The following is a 26257-nucleotide window of genomic DNA, read 5'->3' as shown; positions in this document are numbered from 1 at the left end:
AATCTCAGGAAAATGTTTACACATAATGATCCTGTGAAAAACTGAGCCTCCAACACCTCCAGGAGCTGAAATAAAAGTCGAAGATGCATAACACTTTACAGGATTATGTTCCTATTTACATTATGGACTATCGATGTCTCCAAGCTACTTCTGCACCTCATTTTTAAACAAAAAAGGCATTTTAAATTATGTAAATATCTTGATAAATTAAGTGCAGGTTTGCTTTTTCCCTCTGGCTAGGCTCACTAATCTTCCAGTGCTGTGACACTCACCAGGAGATGTAGGAGATTTGGGTGCTGGTAAGCTGGCAACTTCCCACTGTTAGCAAATGTTCTGTAAGAGCCCTAATAACAAGAAGAGCACAGAGCACTTTGAGGACACCATGCCAGGTGCCAGCATTAGTCATCCCATGAGCAACTGTTTTGAAGATTTAAGGGTCTGTTTTATTTTCTCCCTCCAGCATATGTGCTTCAGCCAGATCTTCATGTCTGAATTAAGGAGGCATTGCATCGTTTGTATCTGCAAGGGGGACCTGCACCTTGCCACAAGGGTGTCACACGGAGGCTTTGCATCCAAACGCTGCAGTGTCCCAGGCCTCAGTACACTCCCTAGACCCCAGATTTATTTTGGGAGGAAAAGCAGGAAGCACCAGTTTTGTGCCAGACTTTAATTTTGTAGCTTGAAATTTAATTTTTGTAGTTTGAAACTGTCTCTCTTCCTCATCCTTCAAAGTGGGTTGGTTTAGCAATATGGTGTCTTTAACACTATGGCTTTGCTGTCTGTCTAGAGGGAGAGGGCAGCTCAAGCAAAGGCAATCAAGACTGCACCCCAAGTGTATCACAGGGATGAGCTTCATGTAGTTTCAAATCAGTGCCACATATCCCTGTCATATCCCATATCCCTGTCACCTGCTTCTGTGACTTCTACTTGTTAGAATTTATAGGGAGAAGGAGGCAGAGCATCCTTAGTATGAGTGTGCCAGGTTATTGACCTGCATTTACTTAATAAATCTGCTCACACTTCACAAAGTCTTCCCTTCTCAGCATTTCAGTTCTGAGGGAGAAAGAGTTAAATGACTGCTTGTGATTGTCCTACAGCTGATGAGTTGACCCTTATGAATTTCAGCTCAGTATTGACAAGGTGTCATTTAAAGGAAACAAACACTGAGCAACAAGAGTTGACAGTTGAGCCTTGGGACCTCATTCTTGGCTTTTTTGATGGTAGGGAGCCTTTGTGCTCTGGCAAAAAGTTGAAGTGTGGAATTCCTGCAGAATTACGTATTAAATCTGCAGGAATACAAAGAGAGGTCATGATGAAGGGTATTATTTTACTGAATACCAAAGGAATTAAGAACAATCATCGAATTGCACCAAAGCTTTGTCATTTAGATAAATATTTATAACAGAAGATATTTTTCTGTTTTTTTTTTTTTTTCAGCAGTTGTGAAGAAAAATTTGTGCTCAGTCTTTTACAAGTGAATGAACTCAGAGTCTGAGGTGAATTCTGGCCTCACCTATGCTGCTTGTTTCTGGGAATAATAGGATGTGAGGTGTGATCAGGTCCTTTGACTCAGGTTGCAGAATTTCAATGTAAATTCCTTTTCAGGTTAGGGTGTGGAACTACAGAGGGCAGGAAAAGAATCAGACAGCTGGTCCAGTCTATATACAAATTAGATTCAGACCAACTTACTGTACTTTCAGGTGAACTTTTTTGAAAGTGAACGACTGGAACTGAGTTGTCTCTGCCAGGTTTCTCATCTAAAATGTTTTCAAGAAAATGTCTTGGTAACCCAAACCCCAGAGAAAATTTTGAATTATACTTGCATTAGTCTATGCAGGGTATTCATGTACATGCTGTAAGTGTATGAACTCATTACATAAATTAATAGAATCATAGAACTATTTGGGTTGTAAGGCACCCTAAAAAACCTCTAGTTCCAACCCCCCTGCATTTCAACTAGACCAGGCTGCTCAAAGCTCCGTCCAACCTGGCTTTGGGCACTTCCAGGGAGGGGGCATCCACAACTTCTCTGAGCAATCTATTCCAGTGTCTCATCACTCTCAGGGTGAAGAATTTCTTCCTAATGTCTAGTCTAAATCTACCCTCTTTCAATTTAATGCCATTACTCCTTATCCTGTCACTACACACCCTTGTAAAGTCAGCTTTTCTGAAGGCTCCCTTCAGGTACTAGAAGGCTCCTATTCACTCTGGGCTGCTCTCTAGAATACACAGCTTGCATAAAGAAACAAGTCCAGTCCAGCTACAGAAAATTAATATAAAATTAATAGACTCATGTCTGTCAAAATTATTTGAGAAGCTTAATTGAGATTCCCAAGGAGACCTAAGCACTAGGATGAAAGATGGTATGAGAAGGTGTAGAGCTGCCAAAGTTTTCATTGTTTGACATTGTGCAGTATATAAGAATCTGCTCTAGCAGTTGTTTGCAAAGATAGCTTTGCTATCCAGAGACAGTCTTTGCAGCTGGATATAGTCTCTCCTTTGACTATTATTGAAAGGATTTTGATAAAAGCCATGATAGTCAGAAGAGTCCAGTACAGTCACTGAATGGGCCTGTTACTGCAAGATGTCACTGTTTTGCAAAACCAGCTGTAGGCCACTCACCATTCCAGCAGTAAGGGTTTAAGGGCAGGAATTAAAACTCGCCCTAGGATCAGAAGGTAAGGCTAAGGAGTTCAAGCTCAGAAGTATGCTGCAATGTCCCAGGTCTTCAAGGAGCTAGGTATACACTATTTACAGGACAGTACAACAAGCTCATCCCTAGACAACATCTTCTAAACTGGTCATTTATCACAAGCTATAGAATTTTTCCTGCCCTGAACACCTCTGCTTCAGAGGACTGGTAGATCGACCCAGTACCTGGTTATTTTCTCCATTATTTAATGTTTTTACTGTTTAACAAATGTGCTGAGCTTAATCCCAAACACATTTCATTCAAGAAACAGACCACTGGATCATTTTATGAATTTGTCTGTTACATTTAAGTGTCACTTAATCATTCACTAATAAAGTAGATTTTCCAGACTGTGAGTAGTTCTTGTACTTATTTTCTGAAGCCTTTCCAATTTCCTGAAAGTTTTCTGACAGGAAGGATACTAGAATTGGACACCATATTCTAGCAACAATATCACTAATGCTCTAGAGAGACTTGCTTAACCACTTCCTGCTGTCAGCATCTGAGTTATTATTAATAAAACCTGAACACACCAGAGATAAATGCAGTATGTTCTGCTTGTACAGAAGAACCATAATGGGCTCATGTCAAAAATGACTGCAAATTATGCTGCATTAGTTATTGAGGACTAACCCATCCCCCCACCCCCTAATACTTTTTTATTCCATCTCAAGCATATTTTGTGGAGCACAGTTGGATCAACTGCCAAGACATGTGAGGTTATTTAGCTGTACTAGGTGATACCTTGGAAAAAGGTAAAGGAATCTTGTACCCTCCATTCCTGCTCAACCCATCCCAACCTGCAAACACACTCTTCAGTTAATAATTTCTGACCTGAGTTCTGCAAGCAGAAAGCTCAGTTCTCAAACAGCAGCTCCCTTGTGTGCAATGCTCAGAATTAGTTCTGGGACATTACATTCTCCTTTTCATAAGGACTTTGGACTCTTTTCTAAAAGATGAAACTGGAATAACTAAAACTTACTCGCAAATCCCTTTTTTGGCTGCTATATGAAGAGGTAACAGGCCATCCTTGTTGGCTTTGTTAGCATCTGCTCCTTGAGACAAAAGAAACTCCACGATGGGTACGTGTCCATTTTTACAGGCTTCATAAAGAGCAGAGGCATTGTCACTGGCTTGAGTATTTATATCAGCACCTAGAAAGGAAAACATAATTTCAGAAGGCTTCCAGTTAGGCTCCAATTGGGAACTTTTAATCAAAAAAAAAAAAAAAAAAAAAAAAAGAATAAATATTATTAATCAGCTACTAAATTATTTGGGACATACACTTCTTGAGCTCTAGTGTGTGATGGTTTAATAAACAAGAATTCAAAAGTAATGCAAGAATAAACCAATTCTGAATACCTTTTAGCCACAATTTGGAATCTAGATTTTTCTGTGCTAGATATTTCAGGCCTGGAAGCCTGGGTATCAACTGTAATACACTGTACTAGGATATTCTCAGAAAGGCTGCTCTATGTGTATCCTAAATGGAAATGACACTTGGTTACTGGTCTTTTGCATCTAAATTCCAATTAAGCCAAACAGTCTCCTCTTGGATCATGAAACTCCCTGTCAAAGACAACATTTCCCAATCACCCCGAACTGAAACATCTGTGTTGTGTTTGGCCCTTTGAAGAGGTTGTAGTTGGAAACATCAGGAGAATTGCAATGACAAAACATAACACAGGACTATGTTCCTAATGAAAAAGAAATTAAAAAGAAACCCTTTTTATGGTCAACATTGCTCATCACAAACAATGCAGTGATATCATTCCTGGGATTCTCAGAGGAAATCTTCAGGGCTTGAAACAATTGTGCAGTTTTATTGGATTTTCTCCTGTGTATTTTTCTCAAAATTAAACTTTAAGGAAATCCCAATATCTATTTAAGTTCAACCACAAACCACATTCTGGCCTCGTTTCCAAAATCATAGGCAGTATGATGGGTTAACTGGTCATGTAAAACTGACTTGACAACAATTTTTTTGTTCTCAAAGTCTCAAATCTTTCTTAGCCTTAATAATAGTTTCAAAAGTCTTTAATTTCTTCCTCACTGTTAGGATTTTGCTTCATGAGTGCAGGACCCAGTTCTAACATACACTGAAGATATTAGCCCAATGTACAATGAACACAACATGCTTTACTACTGTGGAGCAGTAAAAGGAATTTTTAGTGTAAACTATAATCAAATTCACTCTGTTTATATGTTTGAACACATACACATGGGGAGGGCTTCTCCTTGGTGTAAATCCATTAACTAAACAATAGTACTTTATCTCTTTTCCAGCAGAATTCAGTAGTGGAGGACACCTTACCTTGCCTATCACTGCATATGTTCACGAGCAAATGAGGTTGGCCAACATTCAACTTCTGCCATCTAGTACCACCTACAGTTGTCTTGTATGACTGACTGGATTTTAGGCTACATGTGTGCAGTACTATGGGTTTTGAAAGCTGTCAGGCAATGTAATTAGAGAGCTCTGTATTACTTCCCTGAGTAGGTGACCAGGAATGAAGAAGTGCTTGAGTCTAAACTATACTCTCTTGACAGACCCTACACAATTCAGCCATCTGGAGCAGCAATGTTTCAGCACCTCTGCAGGCTGGGCCTTGCCTTCAGAGACAGAAAAACTGAGCCATGGAGACTTAGTGGGAACTTTGCAATATTAAGAATGAAATCAGTACAGCCATGTAATGGCACAAGTGCACTCACCACATTTTGCAAGATATCTCAAAGCTTCCAACTGCCCACTCTCGGCTGCCACAAATAAAGAAGTGATCCCATAGGCATTTGCAGACTCAATCTTGGCTCCCCCTTTCACAAGGATGTCGATAATCTCCAGGTCATTTCTGGAGACAGCCTCATGGAGAGCAGTCCATCCTCGATTGCAGCGATGGTTGGTGTCAGCATTGTACTGGACCAGGAGTCGTGCGGCCTCTGCGTTTTTGCGCTCACAGGCTGTGTTGGAAAAAAGGGAAGTGATCAGGACAGTTTTTTGAAAATATTCTGAGTTTTGTGGTATCCATTTCATGTAGCATAAGGCAATATAATACAACTAAGTAAGACCAAAGATCTATTTAGGTAACAACATGAAGTTGTTGCTCAATGCTACTGCCTGGGACTTGTGATGGATGCAGCAGTGAAGCCAATCTTCAGCCAGGACCAGGGGAAGGCTAAGTGCAGGATTTGTGCTGAGTCTGGTACTGAGGGGAATCCAGCCCAGCACATTGGTACCAACTGAACACCACGGTGACAGAGGAAGGTGACAAGGTGTGGGAGGTAATTTATGAAAAACAAACATGTTACAGAAATCATGACCTGAACACTTTCTTCCCAAATTCTGCACAAACTGGCTGTACATCTTCCTGCCCTGGGCTGCAAATAAAGCTCTATATAGGCAAGAAAATTTAAAAAATCTCAAACCAGCAATGACCAGAAAGGATCCTTAGAAAGCAGTAGTGGTGTGAGTCATCAGTGCCCTCTTTGCCTGCAACAATGCATAGTCAAGGACCATCCTGAGATAAAGGAATTCCCTAGATAATTAATAGTATTTTGTTCATTTTTATTCTACCAGTTTGTTCTATTACTTTCTGAAGGGGGGTAATAGAGAACAATTCTGTTCTCTAGTTTTTGCTCTGCCCAAACTGCTAAGCCATGACAATAGGTCTGTATAGCTTAATTTGCTTCCATACTAGAGATGAGCAATTTATAATTTTTTCATTCTTTTTTTTTTTTTTTTTCTGGAGAACAGACAAGATTTTCACATCAACACAAGCACATGCTTAATAACAGGTTTTCTCTGTCTAACAGTGCTTTCATATGAGTGCTATTAGTCTGAGTACTACTACTACTACTACTGCTGTTGTGAGTTTAATGCATAGTTGAATATATTTCCTTTAGCTGATTATAAGCCAGAAATTTAAAACTAAGTCATTTTAAACTGAGCACCTCTAATGTCAGGCATCCTAAGTTAGAGGCAAGATTACTGTTGAAACCAGTAATATGCGCTTTTTAACGCTTTAGAGTGCTAAAAATAGTCATGACAGGAGCAGTCAATAAAAAGCAAAGGGACATGAAGGTGCAAGAAATCATCTTCTTCTCTAAATCTTTGTGACAATTTGAATATAATTCTGTTCTACTAAAGAAAGTGTTCCCTCTGACCAGCAGCAAATTCATACGTCCATGTTACTTTATATAAGTTACCGAACTGTTTATAACTTCATGCTAAAGCAAACAGCCTGGCCTGGCCCACACAGTATATGAATTACTGGCATGTCCACAGTTACTGTACTTCTACCTCTAACAGCAACCTAGGTCCTTCTATTAAGAAAAGCATACATATTCCTATACTATTCTGCTTTCTGCAAATTTGTGACACTATGCTTAGAGTCTCACTCAGCACCACACACCCAACCCTCGGCACCACATCACAGCCTGAACTCCACAGAGTCACTGATCTTGTCTCTGATGAGGATGAGAAGAGAGGCCATGGCATGGAAGGTGAGATAGAAGAGATACAGAAAGATTGGAGGAAGGTGCAAAACAAGAGCTAATTGCTGAGTTTCAGAGCCCCATTGCAAGAACAACTGCAGCTCTGCAAGAACAACTGCTGCAGTGGTACCAAAAGAGCTCAGCAGCCCCGGAAATGCAGCCGCTCACCTTTGTAGAGTGGTGTTTCTCTGGCCTTGTTGGAGATGTCAGGCTCAGCCCCAGCTTGCAGCAGGGTGAGCAGGCAGTCCAGGTTGCCCCGGCTGGTGGCCAGGTAGAGAGCTGTCTCCTCATTGAGTGTGCGTTGGTCAATTGTGCCAGGGTATGCTACAAATAAATGGTAAGCCCAAAGTCACTGCATTCAGTAAGTACACAAGTATCTGCAGCACCACAGCTTTCAAAATCCTTGGAGTTTTAGGGGAGGGTTTGTTGTTTATTTATTTTCCATGAGCAAAGTAAGTTAAGAATGCACTGTAAGGTTACTATAACTCAGCTTGAGTATGTAACGTAGAGTAAAATGTGCAGCTATCGCTGTAGTGATGCAGAAAGCTGCTGAGTAATTGCTCTTCAGTAGCAGTTTGGAAACACACTGTAGCAGTGAACCACCTTCAAGCAACAGCAAAGAGATGCTAGTGGGGTTTGGGGTAAACATTGTCAGCCTCAGTAGCCGAGAAGCTCATAACAGCAGAGAACTCAGCTACAAGGTTCTACTGGGAGAAATCCATGGTTTGGCAGTATATCCCCAGTTAAATTTTTTCCTGAAGATTCTAAGTTTGAGAGGCATCGGTCTGGAAATTTATTCTCAAAGAGAAGGTGAAATTAATATACACTAAGGGGGGTTAAAAAAAGCCTTCACACACAGTCCCAGGCATGGATTGGACTGTTGCTAATTCTGCTTTTAATTTTATTCATATTCTTCTTCTCACTGTTGTAATGAATTGGTTTTAACTTCACTGACCTTTTTGCAAGAGGCTCAGGCAGCCCACTTGGCCATAATACGCAGCTTCATGGAGGGGTATCCAGCCGTCCTTATTAGGTTCAGAAAGGTTTTTTCCTGCTTTCATCATGTTAAATACTGCTTTTTCATCTCCATCCCTGATTGCTGCCACTACAGGGTCAAGTTCTCTTTAAGACAAGATGAAAACCTGATTACTGCTTCAGTCATTACTGAGAAGTTTTCTCAACAACATCACTGTATCATTTGGCGAAAATAGTGAACTCCAACAGAGTATATAACAAGTAGTTTTGGCCCTAAGGTGTCTTGCTACAGGGCCTGTGGAGGTAATAATTGTCTGCTCTAATTTGGCCATTCATAACAAAAGAGTCACTGGCTGGAGGTTCTGATCTCTTTTCCTTGGAAATAAGGAAAATGTGACTAACCTCTGACAAAAAGGTTTGTATTTTAAATATCTGGAGTTGGGGAAGACTACCTCTACCCATGTTCTGTACACTGTTATTACCATGGTTATGCCTCCCATGTGGCAAGGTGTTTCCAAATGAGATGTCTTAAACATCTAAAGGATCTAAAAGATCAACTTTGAAGATAATTGCCCCTTTTCATCCCTGAAGAAAATTTTGATTTGCAGGTAGCTTAGCCCTGAAGCAGGAATTCTCCAGAAAACTTGTTCTTGTATTTTAAAGAGGCTATTTCTCTTGTGCAAGCCTATTTTCAGAAGTTAGCTGGACCAGTTAAGAAGAAGTGAGATCTCTGGTTAGATCATATGAACACTACAGCTGTGGTCTGGGGTTTGCTTTCTTCAGCCATGGATTTTTTTATAAAGAAATCCACTAAAGCAAATGAAATTCTGATCTACCCTTTATGACTGTGCCCCAGAGATCTCCAGCTGTTATTTCAGCATGAAGTACTCCAATTTTTCAAAATTACAACCACTTTGGACATTACAGACCTTCAAAAATGTGTCTCCAGTGTCCCAGTAAGACATGTTAGGTGTTGGAAACTTCTGAAAATCCGGTTTTCAGAAGCTTGCTTAGAAGACCTATATTCTCAAGTCCTCTCTTGCAAACCTTATAGCTAAGTTAGCAGTTCCCCAAGTAACCGCAACAGTCAAGGGCCTCTGGAACCAGCTGTGGGCCTGCTGTGAAGTTTTGAAGTGGTTTGTCTTAGAGTCCATTTGAACCCAGCAAAGCATTGTCAGGCTCTACAAGGCCAAGTAAGTTGTAGGCACATGGGAGTAAAAGAAATGAAAAAATATTTGGAAGAGAGGGAACATTTTAAAGCCTCTTTGGAGTAGAAAGTAATTGAAATGTGTAGAATCACTGAGAAGTTTTAAAGTAGTGCTTCATTTTTCAGCAGCAAAAAGGAAAAAAACCATGAAAGTAATTTCTTTTGATGCCATCTGAATTCTAAAGCTTTCAAGAAGCAGTCCACTGGGAAAATCTACAAAAAGCAGGAAGTGTGCTCTGTGCCACCCAGAAGAGAGACACGATGAGCTTTGCTCTGTCAAGCCTTCCCTTTGCCCGGGCAGCAACCCGCTGCTCCCAGCTCCATCAGAGTGATTGTGGAGCAGGGCTGAGCTGGGCACACCAGCCCTTCTACAGAGCAGCTGCAAGAGCTGCTGAGGGATTCCCCACTCTGATGGAGCCCCCAGTCCCGGGACCCGCCTCCACCGGGTGTCCGCAGCTCGGCGGGACAGGAAGCTGGTACCCTGCAGCCGACGCGGGCAGGATCCTTGCACATGGCAGGCAGCAGCTGGGTGTCTGGCAGCTTGCTGCACCTTCCATCCAAGCACCTGCTCCTGCTGAGCTGAGCTGTGCTGGGGGAAGGCAGCCACTGCTTCCTTCTGAGGCACCACACAACTACACTTCAGGACAGCAAACGCTGCAAAGGAAGATTTGCTTTTCCAGTTCTAATGGGGACATGCAAAAAATGAATACAGGCTATATCTGCAGAGGAAGAGAACAAGAGTGTGTTGAAAATTCAGGGGAGTTTGTGGTTTGAACTAATTCTAAAGAGAAAATCTTGCAGCCTTGAAGGCAGAGAGACTGGGGAGGGAAATGTGTGTCTCAGAGACACTATTAGCTACACCAGGGAATATAGCATGTGATGAAGGTCTTGAAAGGGGGTGACGATGGGAGCAACCAAAAACTCTGGTTATGACAGAAGGTCTAAAATGCCACAACAAAGTGAAATTAGACTGAAAAATATGGGCAGTTCAGCACAGGAGTTCTGGAAAAGCAGACCATAGGTACAACCTTTGCATTTAGTGCAGTTTACAGGCACAGAACTGGATTCCATTGCCTCACAGGGGCTGGACAGGTCAACAGCCTGAAACTCACAGAGGAGTCATTAGTTTCAGCTTGCCCAGAGTCACCCAATTAGCACCAATTAGTCACACTTGTATTAGCACCAAAAGAAAAGTCACCAAGCTGCTTCTTTGAGGATAAACTCAGGGCCTGGAGTGGAAGCAGGTTAACAAAACGTGTGCCAAGGAGTGGGAAAAGACACCATTTCCTAGGTGAAGAAATATTTAGTGCCACTTGCTCCTTCTCTATAGCTGGAGGCTGTGATCTCAAGGCAGCAATCACAAAAATAGCAACACTGGAATGGGGGGAGATAGGGATGTGAAGTCAGGCATTTTGCCTGAGCTGAGATAAAAGCTAGAGTAGGCAGCTGCCTTCCTGCCCACAGCCTACCCAGGAGGAATCGACTTGACCCAAGCTGGGGTCCCAGGGGCACTGCTCCATCTCCATACTATTTAGATTATCCTGGGGACTAAAACTAAAATTGCCAGTTTTGTGTACATAGTGGATTTTTATACAGGCATTTAAAATGGAGCATTTTGTTGAAGTCAGTTAAGAGAAACAATTGGAATGTTTGGTGGGAGAAGTGGAGGAGGCAGGGGGGGGTGGATCTTCATCTTTAAAAGCCTCTGGCACAAGGCTGCTGAAGCCATCTGTTGTTCTGTGCAGAGGTTTATCTTACACAGGCAGGGCTGCTCACTGGGATTTGGGATTTGGGTACTTGATAGAGTTACCAGCACTTAATCAGTCACTGCATGTCAGGTGGGCCACGGTTGGAGTCTGTGTATGGGGCTGGCACCCAGCAAATACAAGGTGAATCATGTTAGCTGAGACCTCTGTGAAAGAAAAGGGTAGGGTTAGATCTGTGGTAGGGTTAAAAATGTGTGAATAATCAGTTACTACTCTGCTTAAACCCTCACATGTTGAATGAAGTGAACTTCTGTTTGGTTCCTTGACCTTAAATGATTCCTGAGTAAGATGAGGGGGTTTGCTGGACCAGGCTGCAGATGCTTTAGCCAAGCAAATTCCAGATGAGTACAGAAAATTTAATGAATCTCCATGTGAAATCCTTTTCTGTCTGGCTTGTAGTTGGCTGTTAGAAAAAACCCAACACATTCTGCTGCTTGGATTTCGTCAGATATGTTATAAACAAGTGTTAGTACTATAGAGGAAGCCTGAAGACCTGATGAAATTATAACCTTTTAGAAGAATCAAAAGAATTACTGGATTTGAAAATAAAGTAGCCAAGATAATAAATACTCATTGCAGAAGAGAGGTATGGTAGGGTCAGTTCTGAGTGCTGCAGAAGAGGTTCAGTGGAGAATAGATAGAAAGGTTCAGAAAACTTCTTTTCCTGTCATCTTGGTGAGATGCAGGAAGCATGAAGGAACATCTCCTTAGGTGAAGCCAACTATTATTCCTGCCTGGCTCTGAGACCAGGAGTATAAACCACTCATGCCATCATGCTCTCCTGTAGCTTCTCAGCCCCTTTTCTGCTATCACTCAGCAGCAGAGGAGGCCTAGCTTATCCCAGCCTTCTTGTGGACTGAACTCTATTGAACTCTATGATGCAGAAGAAAAGCCTGCCCTCCAGTCACCAAACCCAGGGAAGGAGAGAGGCATGCAAGGTGTGTAGCACTCTGTGAGAGGATGTGGTCTCAGTGTGAAATCAGGGGAGCTGGTAGGTGATGGTGATGAGGCAGGCTTCACATTTGAACAGAAAGAGGTTTTCACATATGCCAGGGAGGGCAATGTCAGTGTAGAGCCTCCCACAGAGCTCTGATCAGGTGGTGTACAGGTTGAGGTGGGGGAGATTACAGAGCTGGGTGAAGGATGAAGGGAAGAAGAGTAGTGGAGAGGTAGTCACTGCAAGCATGCATCCAGGGAGGAACTTGTAAGGTGGATAAACCAAACTGAATTTGAACTGGGTAGGGTGACCCCTTTGATTCTCTTCTTTCCTCATCCACGACACTGTTCACCTAAGCTTATTTACTGTCTCTGCCAACAGCAAAATATGGCCAGGTGGATCAAAGCTAGTCCACCTGGTTTCTTCCTTGGGCAAGTAAGATGTGGTGCAGCTCCCCAGCAGCAGGACAGTGCCAGTATTGCTGGGACCAGGCATGTCATCTTGGGAGCATTTATCAAATACTTAAATTGGAGGACTTTTTTCCCCTGTTTCTCTACTGCAATAAAATGCTTGTTTCCCCATTCCTCCTCACTGTTGAACCATGAAATTAACACCAGTGCAGTTACTATCAGCACCTGCCTGCCTCATCTATGTTGATGTGGGAGGCAGACTATATAAACAAACCATAGCACAGGCATCCCTTCCTGCTGTTCCTGTCACCTCAGAGCTGCCAAATGACCTCAGATCCCCAGGACATGTACACTGGAAGGATGGAGAGGGATGGAGAAGCGTGAAGGGGGAGAAGAGAACAAGGGAGATTTGAGGTGGGTCACCAGAAAGAGCCTGGGCATGGTCTGGCATGGTTGGAGGTCAGAAGGGAGAGGTGAGGTGCAGGTGTCAGGAAGACCCTTTTAAGCAGTTAATGAACCCCTACAGATGAACACCAGCATTTCCCTCCACAGATACCATCATCATACAGAAGAGCTGGCCCACAGGGAGAGCGAGTAGCAAGGCTTGTTTGGACCGCGGGGGAAAGCAGGAGAGGGAGGCACTTACACGGGCTGGGATGTGCTGGACAGGCTCCCGTCGTACCTTCGTCTGACCCCCCAGGCTGCCCCCGAGCTGGATGGCTGAGCACGGCCTCGTAGCTGGGCCACTGATCTGGAGTGGCGATGACATGAATGAAATAAAGAGAAATACTCCGAATAGGAGAAACAGGTCATGTTGAGGCAGAAACAGAGACACACATCCACAGAAACGGAGCGAGCAAGCCTGCTGCTCGGGGCTTTGAATAAAAGCAGATGGCCACGGCTTGCTCTGCGCTGGATTCAGCTGCTCGCTCGGCTCGAGATTATTTTTGGCCCTCTGAGGAAGCGTCAGGGGATTCAAATGACCATATAAGACAACAGTGAGGTTAACCCTACCACCACCACAAGGGAAGCAGGCACGAGGTGAGGTGACATTCATCACCTCCAAAGTGCCACATAAGCAGGTCAGAGGTGAGGGTGGAAGAGGACCCACGGCCCCCATGTGCTGGCTCCATTTCCAGCTTGGCTCTTGCAGGTGGCACAGGAGGTCAGAAACACTATAGATATGAGGCTAAAAATGCAAAGGTTTTCTCTCCAGTTGGAGGTCAGAAGCTGCTGGGTTGGAGCAAACGCAGAACAGGTTAGCGTACAGAAATGCAGAGGCTGCATTTTGCCAAAATAGAAAGTGTCAAAGGACCCCTGAGGAGGACAGGACTACAGGGTCAGGGAAGCCTTTATTCTCCCCCACATTAGGTCCCCTCAGCAGAGCTGACAGTACAAGTGCATAGTAAGACACAAAGAAGCCGTGACCTTTGAGGGGGGAAGGACTGCCTGAATCTCAGTTCCACAGTATGAAAAATGCTTACTGCTAATCAAATCATCCCCAGCTTCGCAGTCTGGGAAACCACACAATTACAGGTGGCAATGAGTAAAGAGTTGGAGGACAATAAGAAGGAAGAACAAAACTTCAGTTACTCCCAGCTTATTAAAAAAAAAAAAAGTAGTTAAAAAGGGTATTTTTGCTTGGGTTTGGGGTTACTTTGTAACTTCTCCCCTCCTTTCTTGAGAAATTTGCCTTTTAAAGAACGAAAGGAGAACAATGTCTGGGTTTGAAACTGTCAGCAGGTCTCTGTAATCCACAGCCCAGCATCACAGGGGAGGGGGATGCCACCACACTTTTGTGTCTGGAGATGCTCTTGGCTGAGTGTGTTTGAGGTCAGGCTCTGATCTGGAACAATTACATCCTTTAAAGACTGCAGTATCTAAAAAGTAGCCAGCTCACCCTGGTTTACGTACCTATTTATGGCCTCCTATGTTTTCCTATAAGAAGTGGTGTGTCCCCTCTCTGGCAAAACCTAAGTTTGGTGTGCAGCTTTTCCCCACTCAGGAAGGAAGATACTAGCTTCATCAGTGCTTCCATCATTCAGGAAAGCTTGCTGCAGTGCCCTTTCCTTATTTTATTTGTTGCTTAAAGCAGGCAACGTCAAGCAAAATTTCATTTTGCTGTGAGGGTATAAATTGTTGACCTCATCGGATTTATAGCAGACTCCAGCTTTCAAACTAATGACAGACTCGCAGAGCAGCTGCTTGCTAAAGCTAATTAGAGGGCACGTGTTTGGACAGGGGAAGCTCCTTTGCTGTTCCCAGGCAGGGTGTTTGCTGGGATGGCACAGCTCAGGCAGGCACTCACCTTTGCCAGGGGTAGATATGGTAGGGGGGGTGGTGGTTGCTGGCATGGCCAGGGGCAGCCGTCTCACCATGACCTGACACCATCGACTTCTGGTGGCTCTGAGCAGCTGGCTGACCCACGGGGTCCTCTTCCAAGCTCTGCTGGATGGCCATCTTTATAAGCTCATCTTCACTCAAGCTGCTGTACAGACTGTATTCCTCACAGCCTATCATTTGTCTTTGAGTATTTGCTGCCATCGTAGCCATTTTTTAATTTAGTTTTACTTCCCTGTTAAAGGAAATTGTAATCATCAAAATCTGGAAAATGAAACAGAGAAACTTAACTATCTTCTCCTTTGTTCAGCTCTGGCTCTTGATAAACTAACCAGAAAACTCTTCAGAACAGCTCCACCAGGGAGAGAATATTATGAGCTAAAATTTTTATCTAAACTTAATGAACATTTCTATCACAGATAAGTAACTGGTTTCTCTAGTGTTTAAAAAAGAAAAGAGAGATGTTGCAAGCAAGGCAGGTTTTTATCTACTTAGTCTGGTTACCACGTCTCAAAACAAAAACGGTAAAGGAAATCCTCATAAGATTAAAAAGATACAGCTTTGAATTTTATTTATTTAGGAGAATGTCAGTGGACATCTCTTCTTGTTGTTTTTTGGTTTGTTTTGTTGTGTTTTATCTCTTGCTCTAATTGCAGAAAACTAAAGGAAGATGACTCTCTCAGTTTTCTGCAAGAGCAGGTTCTCCACCACAAAGCGTAAAAAAATTTTGTGGAGTAATTTTTTCCACAAAATACTCTGGGCATCTCCCAAGCAACATGCAAAGCTGGTCTTTGAACTGACTTTCTTTGTTTCACTCAGCTAGGAGAGAACGATGACACTGCTCAGTTTCACTTCTCACTTTTTGCTTTTCACAGAACAAAGTTCAAGATTTATGGTCAGACTCAAGAAAGTTAAGATTTATGGTCAGACTTCTCATCTAAAAACTGATTGTTGAGAAATGGAAATAAGAAAACGGGAAAAAAAACCCATCAGGGCAAACTCAGTAATCACAGAATGACTGTGAACCATACTGCAGTGTAGACTCAAAAAAGATAAAGACAATCCAAAATACTTTGGCATTACCAGCAGTGATAGGGAGGTACTAATGCCATTAATGATTCAATGCTTTAGCAAGATCTCATCTGGATGCTAGAGATCACTTTGGCTACCAGTGTTGAAGAACCAATGGGAGGAGATGGAAACACTTCTTTTAAGAAGATGACAGCCAAGGTGTAAGAGGTTTAATTTTTATAAGTGCACCAACGAGCAAGAATTGTAGAAAATAATAGAGAACACTGGGACAAGGAGTAAAAGGTACAAGTTGCCTCTGGACAGGGCAGGGGTGTGCAGGGAGCCATCAGAAAGGTGCTGTGGAGGCATTTCCCTCAAGCACAGAGAGGTGAGGGGCTGGCTGGGAGCACCAGCATGTCTGCCAACAAAGCTGCTTGCTCCAGCCCTGGGGCTGTTGGTTCCTGCTGGGCTCTGGCTCCGCACAGCCCTGCCTGGCAGAGCCACATATGTGAGGATACCAGAGCCACCCAGCCTGATGCTCCTCAGGACATGCCCCCTGCTCCAGCAGGCAGCAGAGCCCTCAGCTCCCCTTCCCCCCTCTCTGCCTCCAGATCACCAAGTGCCAGGGGCAGCCTGGTGTCCCAGACATCTCACCCACCCTGGTGGCAGTGGGTCCAGCAGGCCAGAAGCCTTGTGCCAGGAGATGGCTCTGCTCTGGCAGTTGTGCTGCTGTGTGCATGGCCAAGAGATAGTCCTGACCTGGAGGAAATGGTAGCTCCCCTGATGGTGACAGAACCATGACAAGACACTCATGTTTGTTCCTTTAACCATAATTTAAAAAAAAACCAACCAAAACCAAAACAATCAAAAACCTAACACACTTTGAGGAAACCACAAGATCTTGAGTCAAGCCATAAGTAGCATAAAATCTTGGATTTCAGCTTTTCATCTCCAAAATGGTGTTGTCTCCCACATCAACAACCACCTCAGACTCTAATCACACTCTAGAGGAAGCGTGAAGATTCCAGGGTAAAGGTAAGCCCAGCAGATTTCAGATTGATGTTATGACTTTAACACCGAAGGATGTATTTTACATGAAAAATGCCAAAATAAAACCTGCCTCTGCTGTAAACCCAGTTTTGTTGAGTTTTCTTTTTCTATTTTCAGCCAGATCTCTCATGGCTGCTGTTGGTTACCTTCTCCCGTGGAAGCTGCTGTGCCTCAGCTCTGCCATGACCCTTGCTGCCCTCAGGACCCAAGCCCAGGCATCAAAGGGCCGAAAGTTTCACACAGAGTTGCCCACCCCGTGCCCCAGCCACTCCAGTACCTGTCCTTGGTTGTGCTCCAGCCCATGCCTGGCAGAGAATCACAACAGCTTTGTTTTCCTTGCAGCTTCTGATGCTGCTACTGCTTGAGTTGCTGAGCTCGTGGCATGCTGGGCAGCACCTCTAAGTCCATCAGCCTGTGTACTCACTCAGAAACTGGTGCTCTGTGTGAAACCCATGGGCTGGAGTCAGAGGGCTTGTCTGCACCATCCAGCACTGCAATGCCTAAATGTAGGGACCCGGCCCCAGTGGTGACTCACAGACCTAAACTATTAACTAGCAGTTAATTGAGAGGGCAGGGTCTGATCTTAAGCTCCTAATGGAGGTGGTGCACAATGAAGCAAGAATGGAGACCAAAGTGCTCCTCTTCAAGAGCAACCTGCACCTGTGGAGCATGTTACATAGATCCCTCATTTTTATCCCCCCCAGCTCTACTGCTGTCATCTTGAGAGCACAGGAGGCAGAGCAGACAGTGGGTCCAGCATCACCACGCTTCTAAGCTGGGTGTTGGAATCAGGTCAGTCAGGGCTTTGAGGATCATGCAGAAGACAACTGCTAATGTGACTCTGGCACAGAGAAGCTACCTGAGGCACCTGCCTCACTACATCCCTATTGTATCTAAGTATACAGGCCATCTTTCACACCTCATTAAGGACTAGGGATGGAAAAGGAAGATTCTGAGTTTGGGGATGACTCCTATTTCACCCTCATATCCTTTGTATGAGTTAACCAGGTCACACCCACTCTGAGAGAAAGGGAGAACCTCCCCTGAATGTAGGTAATCCTCACTGATGTAAATATTTTGACAGGAGTCCCACTGAGAACAGAAACAACAGTTCAGGCTTCAGCTCCCGCCACTGACTCATCCCACAGGAAGAAATCTTGTGGGGCCCAAAATAGAAGAAGCTTTTAGTTCTTCTCATCTAATTGGCACAATCCCCATGAAGGTGTGAGGGTCAGGTGCTGGGGCTGCAGGAGCTTTTTGGTTGGTCCTGACAGCTTTGGCTGTCCTGACCCCTAACAGAGATGGCTCCAGTTGGGCTTCAAGCCATCCTTGCTTCCCTCTGCCTGTCTCCTGGGGTACCTCAGACTGAGCTCCCAGACTGAACCATGTGGTATGTCTGAATTTGCAGGAGGTACTATGTGTTTCTCCTCCATACAGCCTCCTGTGCTACAGAGCAGAGCCACCACCCTCCTCCCCCACCTAGAGATGCTTTTCCTTGAAGTTGCAGAGGCAGGAGGAGGCTCAGGCACTTGAACAAGTTATTTCTGTAAGGAGCCACAGTGAGCCAGCTGAGCTGCAGTGACAGGCCCAGGGCAAGGCCTCAGCTGGAGACTAATGCAACACAGCACGAGTCTATTATTTTATGATCCAGTTTAACCTTTCTTTGCTGCTGCTGAGTTCAGCAGCATTGCCTGGGGCTGCTGCATCTGCTTGCACCCATCCTGGCTGAGCTGACACATCAGGGCTAAGGTAACTCCATCTGTGGGCAGTGGTGATTACCACAACTTTTTGAAAGCTCACCAGACTAATGTGCTGTAAGCTACAACCTTCTGTAATGAAGGTGTGGAAAAAAAATATTAAAAAAATCAATCTTTGTTGCTAGGAGCCAAAGTGGTCTTTCAAGACGCTGCTTGAATTTTTTTTCTTTTTTTTTTTTTTTTTTTTTTTTTTTGCTTTTAGTCTGCTTACCGAAGGTTTAAAGTATTGGAATCATATACATAAGTTAAATGCTGGGTTTACTGTTCACTCTTAATTTCTGGTTCTTGGGGGAAGTTTTAATGCTTGGCAGCCCAAGAGCCCATCTGTATGCACTGGTAGCACACAATGCTGAATGTACTGTAAGAGCAGAACGTGGTTGATAAAGCTGTGGGTATAACAACCTTACTATTCCTTGGAGATTACTTTGCCTTCAGGTCTGAATGGCTTCATTAGTGATCTCTCTTGGCAGAGACATGTCCTAGAATATTGCTGCCTGTGATACCATTTAATAGCTCAGTCTGACAAGATCTTCTGGGTTTCAATTTATAATCATTTCCACATAGGGCTCATTCTTAATTTTGCCATCCCTATTCCAGTGAGAGTGTGTTTATTTAGATGCACAAATCAGGCATGTGTAACTTAGCTGCATCCTGTGACCAGAAGATAAGGTTAGAAATTAAATACTTGTGCCAGGGCCAGGCTGTGACACTGTCCCAGCTTAAGGAACAGCTATACCTGGCAGATCTTCAAAACCAAAGGTACTGCTCACCAGGATGACTATTAGTAACCACTCACATTATTGCAAAAGCCACAGAAAAACACAATTAGGTTGCTATTATATTTGGACCAGAAGCTCTGTGAACATGCAGTGTTTGTGAGAATGGGCCTCTGATCCCTGATGCAACATAAATAAACAACAAGGATTACAGCTGGCTTTGAACATGCAGAACCTCCTTATTCAACACTATTAGCATCTGAAACAACTGGTCCCATTGATAGCACTTTCTTAAAGAAAAGCTGAGCAAGGCTGCCTGTCCTCTTTAATAGGTCCCAGGCAGCAGAATTAGCAGAATTACTGCTGTCAGAGGAGGGTGGCAGGTGAGTGACAAGGTCATTAAAGGAGCAGAGCCAGAGCCAGGGACTTTGCCTGCCTATGCACTGACTTTACCCCAGTCAGCTTGTAACTCAATACAGGGCCTCAGTATTTATGGTTCAGGGTGCAATAAAGCGATTTCTAAAAAGAAAAACAAGTCTTTGGAGGCTGCAAAGGAGAAAAGGGGTTGCCTGTTTATTTTCATTTTTGCAAGCAAATGATTGAGCCCCAGCTTCTGCAGATCTTTGCCTTTCCGTGTGTTTGCCTTTTAACTTCTGAGAGCAGCAGGAGCACACACAGGGGGAAGGTAAACACAGATGGAAGTTCTCACCGGGAACCAAGCTTCCACTTTAGCTCTTCATGTGGCACCTCTTTGCCACCTCTTAATGTGGCCAGATCCTCTGCTGGCGATGGAAACTAGACCAATTTGCAGCACTTGAAGTCCTCACATTTTTTTCTGCATTTTAGGTAAGTTTCCAGATAAATCTTTGCAGTTTATTTGCAAAGGATATTATACTGGATAACTACTGCTGAGAAGCAAATGATGTTTTTTTTTTAAATTGAAAGAATTCAGTGCCCATCAGATCTGCTAGAGCAGGGACTTTAGAAGAATGACACCTCATGCTGTTCAGCTGCAGCAGCAGGCAAACATATTTTGTAATGACAGCTGATGCAGACTGCTCAAGTTCTAGCATAGTGCTGAAGGAGCAAAGCCAGGCTTCCCAAAAGAATCCTCCAAGCAAACAAATCCCCTTGTCTAGGCCCAGCTGTCAAAACAGGTCACCTATCAGTCTGGCTTGTGTTATGATGCCATCAAAATGTGAATCTGTTCAAATTATTTATTGGAAATGAATACACCTGCAAGCTTTTACTTCTCAGAAAGCATTAATTCACATAGCAATCAGTGCAATGTTAGCTTTGTGTCATACCAGCTGGAAATTTATAAATTAAAGAAATAATTCACAGATGTAATTTCTTTTTCCTTTATACTGCACCTTGCATACTATGCTGTACCTTAGCATGTTGTCACAATGAAAACTATTTCTGAGCAATCTATTCTAGGGACAAAGATAAAAGCATCATCTGCAAGTAAAATAAAAAATAAGGAAATGGCAGAGCCACAATCCTGCATAAGACCAGTGAGTGTCTTATGGCTTATTTGAAAAAACAACAAACCAAAAGCACACCACCAGAACTCCCCAAACTGTGTTAGAGTGTTAGGTTACAAACTGCTGTAGGAACAAATAATTGCACAGACATAGCAAACTGACAAACTGAAAATGATAAGTTCAAAACATGCATATTACCTTTATGTTCTGAAATAAAAGGGTAATAATACTGCTGAAATGGGTTAGCTTCTTGATTAACTCAGTCTTAATTCAGAAAATCCTTGCTGGTATTCATCTCCTTGCTTTGCCTGGATGTTTCGATCAACTGCAGGATAGCTTTGAAACGCTCTCGCTTTGAAGCCTGGAGTTTATTTCTGGATCACCCCATGATCAGCGATTACAAGCCAAAATATAAGTTGTTCTGAATCTCAAATTTCCTGTTTGAAGATGCACGGCAGAAACTTTTACCCATCCTAAAGTTCTTCTTTGTTGCATTATCTGAAGAACTTCACTTCATCAAGCATCCTGTAGCTATATGACACAAAGCTGACCTTTCTATTACATCATTATTTATTGTCCCTGACAACTCGACCATATATGGACATGTTTCTGGAACCTAAAGGGAAAAAAAATTGCCTTATAATTTTGAAGTAAAATACGTCGTCCTGGAGAGTTTTATTTGACTTGGGTAAAAGGGAGCTCATTTACTTTTCTTTTAGCTGATGCTTGTTAAACAAAACGGGCAAAGATTATGTGGCTGTTTCCTAATGTTTTAGAATCGTTCATATGTTTTAAATGCTGCAAGTTTTAGGCTTCAGGATTCCAGAAGATGACAAAAACAGCTGTGAACCTGTTCCAAATAGTATTTATAAGGGCTTACTACTGGAAAAGAACTGCTCTTGTACCACATAAAGGGGAATGACAAGACCTTCTCTCAAAGCCATAATTCCTTGTCCAGATTCCTCAAAGCCATAAATATGAAATGGTAATCACCTTCCCCACATCTGGCAGAGGGCAAGCTGCTGGAGAGATAGCACTGATTGAGAGATAAGTTAGAAAAGTTAAACACACACAGGACAATTGTCCCTGCTGAATTAGCAAGAACATGGGGAAAATACTCAGTTTGGGAAGGTTACTATGTATTTGTCCCCCTAGCACCATGAATTAAAGGAAACAGTATATAATACAGTATCAAAATTATATCTATGCTTTTTTTATCAACCCCTGCTTCACTGATTTCCGTGGCAAAACAATGCATATAAAGTGATGAAGCCTAGATTGTAATGGGTCTGGTTTCCTTTCCCAGTACCTTGTCAAGCCTCAGGCTATCTGTACCCACCCTGTCAGTGGATAAACACCCTCTGCCTAAGGCTTAACAAGAGCAATCTTGAAAGGAACTATTTTATTTTAAGATCATACCATCCACTAATAGGTGATCCCTTCCAACTCTCTTGCTTTGCTGTTAGGGTCTTTCAGGACCAGCATCATCTACCTCTTCATGCCTGTTCCTTGATCTAACTTGTTCCAGCATTACAAGATGGCTGGGTCTGACCTGTCCACCTTCTCTGCCACCTGCAAAATCATCTGTCCCTCATAACTAGTGATAGGGTTGTTATTTTGTCCAAAAGTAAGTACATTCAGCAGTTATTGTGGCATGCAAAGGAACCCTGGATGTCACTGCCAAGAGGGTGTGAAACTCTTTCACCCTTGAAAACGTGTTAGCCAAACCTCCATGACTTTTAAACCATACCCAGCAGGTTTGTTTTTTTTTTTTTTTTCTGATACTACTTCAGGTTTGTAACCAGCCTTGGCTTAAAACCAAGAGAGAATACCTCCCACATTTAACACTTCTTGCCTCTTGGCAATCTTTTATCATACCCACACCCTTTGCACTCTTATGGCTAGCTTCATGTCCCACTGAACTCAAGGAAAAATGCTGATCTTGTGAGGCAGATACAGCTTTGGCAGAGGCAAGGGTACCTATGTTTTCCAGGACGGACTGATTATAAAAAAGATACTGGGGCTCAAGGTCCCATCACCTCTGACTGTTGCAGATGATTCCCCATGCCTTTCACACCAAGTGCACTTCAATTCCTTTCCCTCCAATATTCTTTACAAAGCCTCATGCACTCCTTTGAGCTATATGGAGCTCCTATGAACACTGCTGTACCATTTTCCAACAAAAGTGCAAGATCTATTTTCAGACACCACTAACTCTCTCTTTTGTCTTGAGTCTCATTTTCAACACTGGTGAAGTGTAAATAATCAAATGAATCAACTTTAGAGAAGAGTCCAAAATTCCATGGAGATGGGAAGCCAGCAAGACTGCTTATATGGATAGAGATTGCCAGACAAGACCTCTTAGTTAGTATCTGTGAAATACTTTGGAATCCTCAGAGGAAGACCTCATGGAAATGTGAAATATTAATTGCAGATATATTACTATACAGGAATGAAATCATACATTTTGGGGTTGATTTTTTCCCCCTATAAAACAATGTTGTGGCTTTATTACGACACAACCAAAGCATAATAATAGCAATCATTATGATTTATTAGCATTGCATCAGATTTGTAATAGTTACCCTAAGGCACACAGAGTTATGGATCAGCAGTTTGAGCTTAACCCCAAGATATTCCACGAGTTTACAAAATGTCACCTGCAAAAATAGAGACATAAATTTGCACCATTTTCCAGGACAGATTTCAAACTCAGAAACTACATATTACATCCGTTTGATTTCTTTTTAAATAGAAAATAATGGAAATAGCGAACTCATGCTCATGAGGGAGTCATCTAGAGTCTCACAAACGGTGTGCAATGAAAGACATTTGAATATGAAAGAAGACAAAGAAGGATGACCACAAGAAAAAAAATGAAATGGTGAAATAAAACGTGAGATTTGCTTTATCTTTCATGTTCCCTCAAAACAGCAGGCAAAAGTCAGGTTAGGAAAATATATTTAACATTTTCTTACCTTTTTCTTTGTTCAGAGTCTCTAGTTCCAGTAGCTGAATTAAATAGCCTTTCAGCTATACTAAGTGCTCTTTTGTTTTAAGACAAAAGTGAATCAAGCAAATAAGGTTGGTGAAAAACAAAGTTCACTTGAGCATCCTGGGGGAACGATGAGGTTGCTGCAGACTTATTCTGTGTGCAAAGTTGCCATAGATGTGCCAGCACGTGATGAATTGCAGATGAGAATGGATGTTAGAACAAAGTATTCTTGTCTATAGCTTTTAACTACCAACAGTAAATAACTCTACCACACCCCAACACTTGCCTCATGGGTGGCTGTTCTGAGAGGAAAAAAATCCTGATTGGTTGTGACAGTAAAAGTCCCTGGGCAGAAAATCCACATAATACTTTGCCACAGAGCAGCATCCTGTTTTGTGCACCAATTACCTGGAACTATTCCCTTGTTTCTTATATCTTGTCTGAACTTTTTTACAGTAGAAGGATAGTAAGATGTCTTGGGTGGTATCGTTCACTGAGAGTGTAGACCTAGGACACACACCTGTGCACCAGTATTCCAGTGAGCAAAGCTTTGCATTCAGTGTTGCCATGCTGTGCTTCCATCAGAAACTCCCAAAGATGAAATGCAAACATCAGAACCCAAAGCAACCCTCCTGTACATCTTTCTGTACAAACCATGTTATGTTCAAATAACAAGGAGATGAATGGAAACTCCCACAGGGGAAGAAGGTTTCAATTTCCTTTGCAAGAACTAATGATTGCTTTGGCCCCAGTACCCTGAGAGAGGCAAAGAGCCAGAGGCACTTGTATGGGAAAAGGTGCAGGATGTCACATATGCCCAGGGGTGGGGAATAAAATATACATTACTTCTTGCTGACTCTGCTGCTTAAATACTTCAGTGCTATGAAGGAGTTTTGAGATCACTCTACTCTGAACATAATTCCCCTTTCTGGAGGAATTTATCCCACACTAACACTTCCTGACTCACAGACTTGAGCCAGGTTGGACTTGAGCTCAGTGTACAACTTCCACCTTCGTACAGTAAAAATTTTTACCTTTCAGATACAAACAAAATGGAGTTCTTACTCTTCTGGAAATACAATATGAGTACAAAGGGGAACATCCAGTTGTCCAGGGTCCTAAGCCCCATTTCAGGTATCTGATGACTCAGCCCAGACCTGCCCTGTCAGTGAGCTTGGGAAGAGCATGCAGCTACTGCAGTCAGTGCCTCTCTGCAAATGTCATCATAAGGTCACAGCACTGACTCAAACTCAAAGAAGAATCAGTCAGAGGGAACATGAAATGCTAATATGAAGTAAACACAACCCAAAGACTATATAAACAAACACATGATCCTTGGAGAAAGAGCGAAAACACAAATATTATCTTTTATTTATTCCTTGGTGTTCAAATAAAATTTATCTTATGTTATAATGCATATTAGTAAGAATTCTAGCGAAAGTCTTGACTTTTTCTTTACCTTTACAAAATCCATGAAATACAGAGATGTTGCTGCAACCCCATAGCTCTGAGGTTCTTGCAAGGGAGCAAGAGGATGAGAATGGTAGCAGGAGACACAAGCTGCTGTGGTCCTGGGGAAAAGGGACTCCAAAACTGCCATGATGGAAAACTGAAATTGATTTTGATGAGGATCATCCTTCCCACAGTTTCTTTAAAGCAATCTTTGGAAATACAAAATGGGTGTTTACTTCTCCATTTGACCCCTTAAGTTAGTTTATGTACAAAGTCTGTTCTAATGCATTTGTCTTCTACCCTCTAATTCCTTTAAGACTGCATTGTTCCTGTTGTGCCTGCAGTGTGCAATGAGCCCTGCTGCATTGCCCTCCTTCCCTCAATGACATGAGAACATCAGGCTTTCTAGATATGGATCTGCCTTTGCTTTACTATTGCCACAGATACAGACCTTGATAAACAAAAGGTGCCCCCACTCAAATTCAGCCGCATGTAGAAATTACTTTGAGCACAATGCAGATCAAGGAATGATGACCTCCTATATAACTGGAGTTAAACAAAGGCTATCAGGTGCTATTGGGGTGGCAAAGCAGAGCAGGATCTTCCTGTGTACAGCTCCATGAAGAAGAGGGTGGTTTTGATTTCTGATAAATGAGCTCCAGACTGACTTGGGATGAATGCTGAAGGTGGCTTCTGGAAGTGGGTTTGCTGCCATGGGGCTCAGAAACTCCAAGCAGAGGGACAAGCTGTTATCCTCATTGATTCCTGCCATACTGTGCTGGCCTGCTGCCCATGATGAGATGGCCAGACCTGGGACATCATTAGTTGCTGTGCAGACAAGAGCAGTGGAAAGAGCAGAATAGACCATGCTAAAGCACCATCATCTCTGTTTACCCAGTGCTTTTGCTGTGAGGTCATATTTTTATGTGATAAATACAGTATCTGCAGCCCTGATCAAATGAATTGTCCTT

At 42.9% G+C, this 26257-nt stretch overlaps 1 protein-coding gene across 2 annotated transcripts in view; it reads right to left on the bottom strand.

The window, feature by feature from the left end:
- ASB2 (ankyrin repeat and SOCS box containing 2) overlaps positions 1 to 26257 on the bottom strand; it is a 40638-nt gene that overhangs the window by 11643 nt on the left and 2738 nt on the right. The window contains exons 1-7 of one of the 2 annotated variants that reach the window (XM_071745714.1): positions 21038 to 21348; positions 14787 to 15053; positions 13125 to 13229; positions 8139 to 8305; positions 7352 to 7507; positions 5405 to 5650; positions 3675 to 3846 (exon numbers count right to left, since the gene is read on the bottom strand). In XM_071745714.1, the coding sequence (XP_071601815.1) occupies positions 3675 to 3846; positions 5405 to 5650; positions 7352 to 7507; positions 8139 to 8305; positions 13125 to 13229; positions 14787 to 15031 (1091 nt within the window). In that variant the 5' untranslated portion in view covers positions 15032 to 15053; positions 21038 to 21348. Of the gene's footprint in view, positions 1 to 3674; positions 3847 to 5404; positions 5651 to 7351; positions 7508 to 8138; positions 8306 to 13124; positions 13230 to 14786; positions 15054 to 21037; positions 21349 to 26257 lie in introns of those variants that run through there. The other variant, XM_071745715.1, reaches the window with a different exon arrangement.

This window comes from Heliangelus exortis, chromosome 5, assembly GCF_036169615.1.
Source record: "Heliangelus exortis chromosome 5, bHelExo1.hap1, whole genome shotgun sequence".
In the NCBI taxonomy this organism is placed as follows: Eukaryota; Metazoa; Chordata; class Aves; order Apodiformes; family Trochilidae; genus Heliangelus; species Heliangelus exortis.
The sequence above is the reverse complement of the archived record's forward strand: the minus strand, read 5'-3'. Positions and strand labels throughout refer to the sequence as shown.